The sequence below is a fragment of the Suncus etruscus genome, chromosome 1, assembly GCF_024139225.1.
Source record: "Suncus etruscus isolate mSunEtr1 chromosome 1, mSunEtr1.pri.cur, whole genome shotgun sequence".
Taxonomy (NCBI): Eukaryota; Metazoa; Chordata; class Mammalia; order Eulipotyphla; family Soricidae; genus Suncus; species Suncus etruscus.
Window position 1 is genome coordinate 189,233,764 of NC_064848.1, and position 13,425 is coordinate 189,247,188.

At 44.5% G+C, this 13,425-nt stretch overlaps 1 protein-coding gene and 1 non-coding gene across 3 annotated transcripts in view; both read right to left on the reverse strand.

The window, feature by feature from the left end:
• DNAJC7 (DnaJ heat shock protein family (Hsp40) member C7) overlaps positions 1–13,425 on the reverse strand; it is a 44,692-nt gene that overhangs the window by 8,399 nt on the left and 22,868 nt on the right. For both annotated transcript variants that reach the window (XM_049779611.1, XM_049779620.1), the window contains 5 exons: positions 12,592–12,666; positions 5,728–5,846; positions 4,643–4,796; positions 2,957–3,121; positions 788–879 (listed from right to left, as the gene is read on the reverse strand). In XM_049779611.1, the coding sequence (XP_049635568.1) occupies positions 788–879; positions 2,957–3,121; positions 4,643–4,796; positions 5,728–5,846; positions 12,592–12,666 (605 nt within the window). The remainder of the gene's footprint in view (positions 1–787; positions 880–2,956; positions 3,122–4,642; positions 4,797–5,727; positions 5,847–12,591; positions 12,667–13,425) is intronic.
• On the reverse strand, positions 2,373–2,479 carry LOC126028035 (U6 spliceosomal RNA). The gene has a single exon (XR_007502366.1). It is a non-coding gene; the product is annotated as a U6 spliceosomal RNA (small nuclear RNA).

Below are 13,425 nucleotides of genomic sequence, written 5' to 3' on the forward strand. Positions count from 1 at the left end.
TCTTTTTTTTTTTTCTGGGCCACACCCGGTGACGCTTAGGTGTTACTCCTGGCTATGCGCTCAGAAGTCGCTCCTGGCTTGGGGGAACATATGGGATGCCGGGGAATCGAACAACGGTCCGTCCTAGGCTAGCGCTGGCAAGGCAGATGCCTTACCTCTAGCGCCACTGCGCCGGCCCCATTATCTTCCTTAACCAAGAAACAGTTAAATAAAATTCTCAACTGTCTGCCAGATTCTTCTTTGCTCTACCAAGCACATGCATTTGACTATTTATTGAATCTGGTACCTTCTAGTACCAAGCATTTTAGAACAGGTGCAGCACACAATAGGAAATCTCCAAAGGAAATGGATTGAACCTTAAAAAAGAAAAATCAAACCCAGTGGTGCTCACAGGGATTACTCTCAGCTCAGTGCTTGGGGGTGATGGGGTCCTTCCTGACAACACTCAGGGAACCATATCTGGTACGGCAGCCTGAAACCTTGCCTCTGGTCGGCAAAGCGTACAACACTCACCCTGCTGAGCTATTGCCCCAGCCCTGGACTTCATTTTAACAAAGGGAATTTGGGTCAGGATCCGAAGACACTTACTGACCGTGAGGGGTGTTAAGACACAGGCATGGGAGACTGAGGGAGCTGGAGGCCAGTCTATAAAGAGGGTCTAGGGCTGGAGCAATCCCACCTAGAGGCAGGGGAAGGACTGAATGACCTCACACCATCCCTGGCTCCACAACATGATTCCCTTGGTGGGCAGCGGCAAGCAACCCCTCCTGTCCCACCAGGCACTTACCACTGGGCCCTTCTCAAGTAGGCCTTTATATACGTGTCGTCGAGTTTCACCGCATTTGAACAATCTTCTATCGCATCATCTAGTTTCCTAAGCTTCAGGAGAGAGCAAGTAGTCACTCTCACATCCTTGGAGAGGTGGGGAGCCCAGAAACCACAAACCAGCTTCAGAACTGCCGACTGCACTGCATGATCACTGCACATTTTGGGCCAAACCCCTACCCCAGTAAGTAGAATGTAAATTTTATGGAATTTTTTTTTTGCTATGTTTTGTTTTGGGTCACACCCAGCCATGCTCAGGGGTCCACATGGGATGCTGGGATTCGAACCACTGTCCTTCTGCATGCAAGGCAAACACTTTACCTCCATGCTATCTCTCTGGCCCCCTGGACTTTTTTTTTTTTAATGAGCCAATAGGCAATACTGAAAAAGACAAGGTATGATAATTATGGAGAGGTGATGACTGTGAGGTAAAATACATTCCTATCGAGATCAGTCCAGCTAACCCTCTCCACATTCGTTTACAATCTTTAGCCCTCTGAGATGGATCAAGTATCTTAGGCTGGAGAGAGTTTACTAGGAAGAGCACAATACATACATACATACAAATAAAACAAACCTATGGAGCCAGAGTGATAGAACAGCAAGTAGGGTGCTCAACTTACACCCAGAGAACCTGGGTATGACCCCTGGCATCACATATGGTCCCTCAAGCCCATCAGGAGCCAACCCTGAGCACCACTGGGAGTGGGCCTCCCCACCCAAATAACAAAACTGGTTTCTTTTCTAAATGATGAAAACAAGGTGTGCTTATCTGCAAATATAATCACCCTTTCCATTCTAGGCTAGTGCCTGAACAAGACACGAAACTAATAAGGGTGCATGAATCCATTTCCTCAATTTCTCCAGAGGCTAGTGGAGCAGAATTAACCAGAATTGTTGTTGTTGTTGTTATTATTATTATTATTATTGGTTTTTGGGCCACACCCGGCGGTGCTCAGAGGTTACTCCTGGCTATCTGCTCAGAAATAGCTCCTGGCAGGCTCCTGGGACGCCGGGATTCAAACCAACCACCTTAGGTCCTGGATTCGGCTGCTTGCAAGGTAAACACTGCCGTGCTATCTCTCCGGCCCCGTTATTTTTCTACTAAATATCTGAAAGGGTGGTGTAGGAGATAGTACAGTGGGCAGAGTGCTTGCCCTGCATGTAGTTAATCCAGTTCAAACCCTGATCTCTGGCACCCCATATTTTCTCTTAAGCCCTAGCAGGAGTGACACAAAGGCAGAAATAACAAATCTCTGTAAGGAGCACACGCCTTTCTTTAAAATTCTGGGTCACTCCCAGCAGTGTTCAGGGAACCCTACCCTGAGATCATACATTGGTCTCTTGCATGTAAACCAAGCCTCTCACCCTTTGAGTCATCTCACTGGTTCCACTTAATTTTTGTTATTTTTTAGGACCATACCCAGCTATGCTCAGGGAACCATAGATTGAGCTGGAGATCGAATGCTATTTGGCTCAATGCAAGGCAAGTGTACTGCAGGCGATTTTCTCTCCTGGGCCCCCCTCATTTCTTTCTTTCTTTTTTAAAATATATGGTATGCTTCACGAATTTGCATGTCATCCTTGCACAGGGACCATAATAATCTGCTCTGTATCATTCCAATTTTAGTATAGGTGCTGCTAAAGTGAGCAACCCCCCTCATTTCTTATGATTTAAGGAAACATACCATTTTCAAGTTAGCATGGTGATTATTAGTTATGATAGAGAAAATGAGGCCTGCCTGGTATTTAAATTTTCTTCCAATTGCTCATTAAAAAAAAAAAAAAAGAGCCACTTGCTTAGGCAAAAACGTAGCAAGAAGGAAACAAGTTGAGATCCAAGGCTTTTCTCCTGTTATAATTTACTCTCACTGGGCAAAGGTATAGTTCCCCATACTTCTTTGATGTACCTTAAATCTCTCTTCAAAGAGGGCCAGAGAGATAGTATAGCAGGTTGGGCACTTGTCTTGCACGTGCCAACTCGTGTTCAATACCCAGCACTCTATAAATACAGTCCCCAGAACACCACCAAGAGTGATTCCTGAGTACAAATCTAGGAGTAACCCCAATTACTAGATGTGGCCCCCAAACAAAATCTCCATAAAACCCGAGGTATAAATCAAGCACTTACCTTGGAATTAACCGTACCCCGATTACAGTAGAGTTTAGCATTTGTTTTTATATTGTTGGGGTCTATTCCTAGAGCTTCTGTGTACAGTTCATATGCTAGCTTGTAATTTCCTTCTTTAAATGCTTTATTCCCATCTTCTTTCTTTGCTTTAAGTGCTTTGGCATTCTAGAGGAAAAGCCAAGAGGTTAGTAACTCAGAGACTCAGACAACTGCAGAGATAGAGAATATATTTTCCATTTCTCAAATGCCAGTATGTTTAACATCATACAGCGCCCCCCCCACCCCCCCGCATCCCAACATACACGCTGGGCTATTTGTGTTTGTAAGTGCTTCTAAGAGAATGGACATAGAAAACAGTATTTATAACAGACAACACCAATGACACCTGTGTCACCCCACTGTTTACTTCCACGGCCCATGATACTACTACTAGCTTTTCTTCAGTGTAAGAAGGAAAAAAAAGATATAAAAGGCTCTGTGGGGGGCAGGAGTGGTGGCGCAAGCGGTAAGGCATCTGCCTTTAGTGCACTAGCTAGGACAGACTGCGGTTTGATCCCTCGGCATCCCATATGGTCCCTCAAGCCAGGAGCAATTTCTGAGTGCATAGCCAGGAATAACCCCTGAGTGTCACCGGTGTGGCCCAAAAACTAAAAGCCAAAAAAAAAAATTAAAAAAAAAAAAAAAAAAAAAAAAAAAAAGACTCTGTGGGCTAAAGAGAGATAGTACAGGAGTAAGGCTCTTTTTTTTTTTTTTTTTTTTTTTTGGTTTTTTGGGCCACACTCCGCGGTGCTCAGGGCTTACTCCTGGCTGTCTGCTCAGAAATAGCTCCTGGCAGGCACGGGGGACCATATGGGACACCGGGATTGGAACCAACCACCTTTGGTCCTGGATCAGCTGCTTGCAAGGCAAACACCGCTGTGCTATATCTCCGGGCCAGGAGTAAGGCTCTTATCCTGCAAGCAGCAAATACTAATCCAAGCCCTAGCACTACATATAATCCCCTTGAGCACTGCCCAGAATGAAACTGAGCACAAAGCCAGAAGTAAACCCTGAATTGCTAGTGGAATCCCTTTGCCCACCCCCCCAAAATAAAGAAAGGAAAGAGAAAAGAAAACATTCTGACCCCGTTGGATCACATTTACAAAATATTCTGGCAAGGTAAGAGGAGGTGGTTATGTTCTTATGATTTTAAAACCTTCATTCTACAGGGCCTCGATGATGAACCTATGGCACGCGAAGGCCTTGCAGCTGGCACTCGGAAAGGGGTCCGCAATTAAGATATGCGGCGCGGGAGGTGAGTGTGCCAGTGTCTGCTTTGCAGCTCACCTGGCAACAGGGCCAGACTGGCCATTGGGAGGACCGGGCATCGTGTGGCAATTTGGGCACTCGGGCTCAAAAAGGTTAGCCATCATTGCTATAGGGTAAGAACAAGTACAGCAGATAGGGTACTTGCTTTGCATGTGGTTAACCCAGGTTTGATCTCAGACATCCCAAAATGTCCCCAAGCACCCCCAGGAATGATTCCTGAACAAAATAGGAACTAGGAACTAACTCCTGAGCATAGCTGGGTGTGGCCCAACCTCCCAATCCCAAATCCATAAAAAAAAACCAACTCTTAAAACTCTTTTATACTCTAATATCAGACTCAAATCTTTCTGTCCCATTCATGTTGTGATTAGAACTTACTCTGCAAGCAACACAGGCCTTCTCGTGATCAGGGGCCATCCTGAGAGCCTGCACAAAAAACTGAACCGCCTTCTCAATACAATCTTCATAATAAAGGCAAAGCCCTCGTACATAGAGAGCATCTGCATTGGTGGAATCCATTCGTAAAATGTCACTGTGATAGGCAGAAAAGGGTATGGTCAGTATGGGTGAGATCTCACCATTTTGATCATTTGTGGTTACTTTATTTCTTGACCATGTTGTATAGAATGAAAAAAAATTTTAGGGCAGATTCTCAAGAACCTGCTTCTCCAAGAGCCACCTATATTTATCTTGAATATACTTCTTGCATTTCACAATTCCTGTCTTAGGACAGACATTGACAAACCCTCAGAGCCAAATTCTGCCCACCACTGGCTTTGAGAAATAAAACCTGACCTAGTTTTATAGCCATATAATATTCTTTTTTTTTTTTTTTCTTTCTTTTTTTTGTGGTTTTTGGGTCACACCCGGCAGTGCTCAGGGGTTACTCCTGGCTCCATGCTCAGAAATTGCTCCTGGCAGGCACGGGGGACCATATGGGACGCTGGGATTCGAACCGATGACCTCTTGCATGAAAGGCAAACGCCCTACCTCCATGCTATCTCTCCAGCCCCAGCCATATAATATTCTAATGGCAGAATTCATTTACTATCTGGCCCCTTATGAAGTTTGCAAACTCCTGGTGAGGATAAAGACAACATTTTAAAAGCAAATAGAACAGAACATTCACTTAAAAAACATAGGGGCCAGAGATAGCACAGTGGTGGGGCATTTGCCTTGCATGCAGCCAACCTGGGAGGGAACTGGTTCAATTTCCAGCATCCCATATGGTCCCCCAGCCTGCCAGGGGCAATTTCTGAGTGCAGAAGCCAGGATTAACCCCTAAACGCCTCTGGGTGTGGCCCCCAAACCAATCAATCAATCAATAAAATTTAAAGTCCTTGAAAGTTGATGAAGCCAAATTGGCCTCCCTACTGACCATGAGGCCAGTCCCTATGGTAGAGCTGTCAGGCAGCACTGCCCAATCATCTGTGTTTCAATGTAGAACAGGCCTGACTTCATACCTGGCTACAGACTGTGCCTCTGGGTAACGACCCAGCATTGCTAAACATTCTGCTTTGAGGATTTTGAAGCGATGACAGGCAGGGGCAAATTCTAGGGCACGGTCCATGCAGAAAACAACCTACGGGAAGGAAGAAAACATGTAAGACTCTTCTTCCTGGACTCTAGAAACATTTTCACTTTCATTTGGTCAGAGACAGATCCAGACAGAGAAGCAAACAGAAGTAAAATCAGTTTAAGAACATGTCTAGCTCATCTGAATAAACTATTGAAATGAAAGCAGCTGATGGAGGTGAGGATGACCGTATTTGTTGAATGCATTATACACTAACCTGTTTAATACATTCATTTTATAAAGTAAGTAGCAATACCCTTATTACTGATGAGAAAACAGAAGCAGAGATGAAGCAACTTACAAGTTACCCAATGTTAGTAAGTGGTAGAAACAGGGTTTAATCTTAGACACTAATACTCTGTGTTAAGCTGCCTCCATGGACAGTGATCAGATCCAGAGTCACAGTAATGAGAATGACCCATATTCTTCTGGAGTAGAAACACTGTTATTTGGTTTAATTTATTAGTCCTAACCTATGAATACAAGGAAATAACAAAATAACCTGATACAAAATCAATGTTCCCCACTCTGGAATTGCTCAGGACCAGGGCTGAGGAGTCGGTAGACTCCGACTCCAGGTACCCAAAATTTCCTTCGACTCCGACTCCACAGCCCAGCTCAGCACCCTTCTTCCTGTAACAATGACTTCCTCTTTCACTTGATAATCATTCTATTTTTTCAACTTTAATACAGAAATATATTACAAAATAGTAAATTGACATATATAATAAAATAGTTCAGTCTAAATTGTCCCAAATATTCATCTATTATACCCATTATGTTGCTACAGAAAACTAAAGCCAGGTCTCGATAGTCAGGAGTGGGTGGGGTAGGCAGAGAGAGAAAATTAAGAATAACTTAGTCCAGGGGCCGGCGAGGTGGTGCTAGAGGTAAGGTGTCTGCCTTGCAAGCACTAGCCAAGGAAAGGACCACGGTTAGATCCCCCCACCCCACCCCCGCGCCAGGGGCAATTTCTGAGCACTAGCCAGGAATAACCCCTGAGCATCAAACGGGTGTGGCCCGAAAAACAAAAACAAACAAAAAAAAGGAATAACTCAGTCTCAGCTTCATTAAGGCCCTCCATGTGTTTTCATTTCTCTTTCCACAAGCCTGTTTTTTTACCTTTAATTTCACATTAGCAGCTATTCCTTCATGCATAACTGACCCAAAGAAGAAACCTGGAGGGCCTGGAGAGATAGCACAGCAGCGTTTGCCTTGCAAGCAGCTGATCCAAGACCAAAGGTGGTTGGTTCGAATCCCAGTGTCCCATATGGTCCCCCGTGCCTGCCAGGAGCAATTTCTGAGCAGAGAGCCAGGAGTAACCCCTGAGCACTGCCGGGTGTGACCCAAAAACCAAAAACAAAAAAAAACAAAAAAAAAGAAGAAACCTGTAGTTACAAGACACCAACTTCTAAGAATCTACCTGTGGGGATGAAATCCAAAATTATAGCAGGGGCCGGAGAGATAACACAGCGATAGGTTGTTTGCTTTGCACTCCACAGACCCAGAAAAGACCTGGGTTCGATTCCCAGCATCCCAGGTCCCCCAAGCCCGCCAGCTGCAATGTCTGAGTGCAGAGCCAGGAGTAACCCCTGAGAACTGCTGGGTGTGGCTCAAAATCCAAAAAAAAAAAAAAAAAAAAAAATTAAAAAAATAGAAGCAAAAGTAATTCAAATTCTGCAAAAGGGGACAGGTAAATAATGATATAACGAGTTATCATGTGCCCTAGAAGCTCTTCATATACTACCGTGGAAAAACTTCCATGTCTATTTAAAATAAAACTTCACAAGAATTCTGTTGTTACATTTTGTGCAAAAAGGGAAAATGTATTTATTTTTACTTATTTATGTAGAACAGAACTAGAAGAAAAATGAATGAAAATAGTAACTGCACTGTAGGGTGAGGGAGATAGAGGACAGGTTTGGGGCAACACTGATTACAAATATTTGCTTATACGTTCTAGCTTTTTTTTTTTTTTTTTGGTTTTTGTTTTTTGGGCCACGCCCGGCAATGCTCAGGGGTTACTCCTGGCTGTCTGCTCAGAAATAGCTCCTGGCAAGCACGGGGGACCATATGGGTCACCGGGATTCGAACCAACAACCTTTGGTTCTGGATCGGCTGCTTGCAAGGCAAATGCTGTGCTATCTCTCCGGGCCCACATTCTAGCTTTTGCACCACAAACGGCACCTACCAGAAAATTTGAATCTAGGGGCTGAGATAGTTCGAAGGGCTGAAACACATGCTTTGTATTCTGGAGCCCTCAATTTGATCTCTAGCACCAAATCGTCCCTAACTAATCTTTGACATCAACCCCTAACAGCTAGGAATGGAGCGTGAGAATCTTAAGGTGTGGTGCCCCTAAAAACTTTTGAATTAAGGGGCCAGAGTGGTAGCACAGCAGTAGGGCGTGCAATACCAGGACTGACACGGGTTCGGTCCCCAGCATGCCATATGGTCCCCCGAGCCAGGAGCAATTTCAGAGCACAGAGCCAGGTGTAACCTCTGAACACCGCTGGGTGTGACCCCCCCCACCAAAAAAATTAGATACAATTTTGAATTAAATAAGAGAAAGTGATAGGGAGCTTGATCAAAGGGTTAAACTTCAAACAACTAGGAGGGTGGGACTGGAGTGACAGAACAGAGGTAGGGCGTTCGCCTTGCACACTGCCAACCTGGGATGGACCCCAGTTCGATTCTTGACATCTCATGGTCTATTGACCATTGCCAGGAGCAATTTCTGAGCTCAGAGCCAGGAGTAACCCCTGAGCACCACCAAATGTGGTAAAAAAAAAATGGGGTGGAGGGAAGATAGCATGGAGGTAGGGCATTTGCCCTGCACGCAGAAGGATGGTGGTTTGAATCCTGGCATCCCATATGGTCTCCTGAACCTACCAGGAGCAATTTCTGAGAGTAGAGCCAGGAGTAACCCCTGAGCGAAGCCGGGTGTAACCCCCCTAAAAAATTAGGGGGGCTTCCTCTGAAGCATAGCACAATGTATAAGGAAATTGCATGCACTGCTGACCTGAGCATGATCTGATCATACGCCATTTGGTTCCCTTATCCTTGCCCAGAATGACCCCTAACTAAAGAGTTGAGGCCCTCAATCCTTCCCCCAAATTGGGAGTGACCATATTCAACAATGCTCAAGGGCTACTTCTATGCAGAGCTGGGGACTGAACCTAGGTCCTCACAAGCAAAGAATGGGCCCCAGCCTTTTGAGTTACCTTCCTGGCTCCTGACATGCGTGCTTTGCATTGCTGAGAGCCTGGATTTGATCTCTAGTACTACACGGCTCCATGAGCACCACCAGCAGTATCCCCCAAATGCCTAAGTGGGGGAGGCACTCATAAAAGTCCTGCCTGAAGTTCTAGCAATATACAAATTCAGGTAAGACAAAGGAAACATGAAGTGAACTTTCCAACTTAAATAGAAAAGATGGGGCAGTAGTCAGTGAAATGTATGCGGCCACACTCAGCCTGCGCAGGCTGTGCAGAGACCGGTTTGCTCCTCACGGGGAGCGTCAGTCAGTCGGAGACTCTGCTTCACTCCCACCCCCATCTCCCTATGACTAGGGACAGCTGCAGGCAAAGAAGATCTTTGTTTCTTCCAAGTTCATCTGTTCTCCCCTGCCAGGATCATAATTCTTCATTTGTGACATCACCGTGTGCTACAGTGGTGGGGGACGGGGCAAGAGGGGGTGGGATGTCACAAACAGAGGATTCTGTCACCAACTGGGGATTCTGGCTCCAGAATGGGTACAAGAAAAAGAAACCCAAAAGACCAACTTTTGAGACAAAGCTTTTGCCTATGCAAACTCAAAAAGGAGACAGGAGGCAGAATTGCTTTCCAGAACACACACACACACACACACACACACACACACACACACACACACACACACACACACACACACACACACACACAGGAGACAGGAGGCAGAATTGCTTTCCAAAACACACAACACACACACACACACACACACACACATTTTTGTTTTTATTGTGCTAGGGATCAAACCTGTAATCCAAAAGACAAAATCTCTTTTTTTTTTTCTTGGATCACACCCAGCAGCGCTCAGGGGCTCCTCCTGGCTCTATGCTCAGAAATGCTCCTGGCAGGTTTGGGGGACTATATGGGATGCTGGGATTGGAACCACCGACCTTCTGCATGGAAGGCAAACGCCTTACCTCCATGCTATTTCTCCAGCCCCAGAAAAATCTTTTATTTATTTTTCTTTTTTTTGGGGGGGGGTTGGTTTTTGGGTCACACTCAGCAGTGCTCAGGGGTAGGGTGCTTGCCTTATATGTGGCTGACTGTGGTTTGATCCTGGGCATGCCATTTGGACCAGGAGCAGTTTTTGAGTACAGAGTAAGGAGTAAGTCCTGAATACTGCTGGGTGTGACCCAAAATCAAATCAAAACAAAAAAGTGGTTCTTTGGGGTCTAGAGAATGTGTGGTTCAGTGTTAAAAGATTTTGCCGGGGCTGGGCCAGTGGCGCTAGAGGTAAGATGTGTCTGCCTTGCAAGTGCTAGCCTAGGACAAACCGAGGTTCGATCCCCAGCGTCCCATAGGGTCCCCTCCAAACTAGGAGCGATTTCTGAGCACATAGCCAATAGTAATTCCTGAGCGTCAATGGGTGTAGCCCAAAAACATAAACAAAAAGTATCTGGACCAGAGAGAATAGCATGGAGGTAGGGCATTTGCCTTGCATGCAGAAGATCAGTAGTTGGAATCCCGGCATCCCATATGGTCCCCTGAGTCTGCCAGGAGTGATTTCTGAGCATAGAGCTAGGAGGAACCCCTGAGCACCTTACCTCTAGCACCACCCCACTGGCCCCAGAAGGGAATTTTTAAATTTTTGCTCTTATTTATTTTGATTTGGGGCCATAGCCAGTGGTGCTCAGAGATTACTCCTGGCTCTGAGCTCAGGAAATTATTGCTAACACTGCTTGAAGGACCATATGCAATGCCAGGGATTAAGTACCTGCTGTACTATTTCTAGCCTCAGACATGACATTATTATGTAGTGAAGTTGAATGAGACAGTAGTGGGTTTTTGTAGAAAGCTCTAACGTCTAAAGGGAGTGCTGCCAGGTTATATACATCGTGTGTCACAACTGGGGGCCACATGTAAACTGCAAAAGAGGGGGACAGCAGGAGACTAGGGGGGTCACATTCAAAGAAAAGGTTGAGAAACACTGATGTACACTGCCTAAACAAGCTTCTCAGGCACAAATTTCATAAGAATGGCTTGGTTCAATCCCTGCACTGAATGGTCCCCTGAGTATCACTGAGTATGATGGAAAAAAGATAAAGCTAGTTCTCATTATTCAAATAAAAAATGGATTATTCAGGGCCTGGAGAGATAGCACAGTGGCATTTGCCTTGCAAGCAGCCGATCCAGGACCAAAGGTGGTTGGTTCGAATCCCGGTGTCCCATATGGTCCCCCGTGCCTGCCATGAGTTATTTCTGAGCAGACAGCTAGGAGCAACCCCTGAGCACCGCCAGGTGTGGCCCAAAAAACAAAAAACAAAAAAAACAAAAACAAAAAAAAAAAAAAAAAGGATTATTCAGAACTGGTCAATAAGCTGAAGTTTAGGTTTTGTGTGCAGGAGGCCTGGAGAAGCACTGCCAAGGGCAACTTCCAAGCACAGAAGATGTAAGCAGACCCTCAGCACTCGTGTGGCTCAAAAACCTGAATCAAAAAACAAAAGATTGCCTAAAGCCAATATTTAATTCCAACTGGGTGTTGGAATCAGCACACTTTTAGAGGCCATCATTTAATATGAAAAACAAGGAGGCCGGAGCAGTGGTGCAGGGCGTTAGGCCTTGCATGCACTAGCCAGGACCAACCTTGGTTCAATTCCCTGGCATCCCATGTGGTCTCCCCAAGCCAGGGGCGATTTCTGAGTGCATAGCCAGGAGTAACCCCTGAACGTCACAGGGTGTGGCCGAAAAACCAAAAAAAAAAAAAGAGAGAAAAGAAAAGCAAAAATAAATATAGATAACAAACTAGTTTTACTTTATATTGTAAAGCTAAATATATGGAAATACAGACATTTTTTGTTTTTGTTTTTTTGAGTCACACCCCGCAGCACTCAGGGGCTACTCCTGGCTTTACACTCAGAAATTGCCTCTGGCAGGCTCGGGGGACCATATAGGATGCCGGGATTTGAACCACTGTCCTTCTGCATGCAAGGCAAAAATGCCCTACCGCTGTGGAAATACACACTTTAGAGAAAAAAGAAAAATTACATGTTGATGACATAGGGCAATAGGGAATTTCACTCAATGTTAAACGAAAAACAGAATAAGCCATTTTGGAATAGATTGTTCATTTCTTGCTAAACTAAACAAGATTTAAACTACCACATTTCCAGAAAATCATACCTCCAGGTACTTGCTGAGTAAGGAGCTGCAAAATTATGACGATACAAAAAACCCAAGCAGGATTATTTAAAGCAACTTTATTCAAAAATGGCCAAAAATTTTATTCTAACAAGTGTATCTCTATTGAGGACAACAATGGGGCAGGGCACCACGTATAAAGAATATAAAGAAGTGACTATCTTTCCTTTAACTTTGCTGAGAACCTGTAATAATCTTAAAAAGGGGGATTAAAGAAAGTTAAATTAAAGTTAATAATTTAAGTATTAGAGCTTCTATATATACTTCTAATTCTGAACCTCCCACATACACATACACCCCCTTAGTGAGAAAAGTGTAGTAAGAATTCCTAGTGGTACTTTACCTTTCGAAAATCCCGCTTTTCAAAATCCGTTTCTGCTATTCTCTCATATTCTATGACTGCGTTAGCATTCTTGAACTATGCCAGAAAATCAGATAAAGAAAGCTTTAATTAAATTGTAGTCATTAACCACTTTGTTTCTTCAAGAAAATCAAAACTATTGATATTTCCCACATTAAGTTGATAGCAGACAAGGTCAAGACTCTGTTAGGGGGCCGGAGAGATAGCATGGAGGTAAGGCATTTGCCTTCCATGCAGGAGGTCATCGGTTCCAATCCCGGCGCCCCATATGGTCCCCTGTGCCTGCCAGGAGCAATTTCTGAGCCTGGAGCCAGAAATAACCTGAGTACTGCCGGGTGTGACCCAAAAACCACAAAAAAAAAAAAAAAAAAAAAAAGACTCTGTTAGGTCCTACCCTCCACCCTCAGTTTGAACTTAAAGTCAGAAATTCATGAATCACACCTTAGTGTGCATAAAATAACATGTTTCAGGAACTGGTCAGAAGGCTCAAGATTCTTACTAGTTAATTCATGCCTAAATTGGATATTTATGGAAATGGAACAAATTGATGTTTTTAGCTATTACCAACTTATTCAGGATGTGAATTTCCTTGAAATATTCAACTTAAATCAGTTCCTTAAAGCATGTTTTTCTCCTCAGCACCTTGGGGGATATTTCTGTAATCCCCAGTTCTCACACTTATCTAAAGCTGTAAACCATGTTCAAACTCCTTTTGCGGATAAGGAAGCAACTTCAAGGCTTGCCTAGAATAACCCAAGTGCAGCTGCTAGAAAAAGGCCAGATGTCGGTTTTGACTCTCAAGTCATGTTTTCTCCC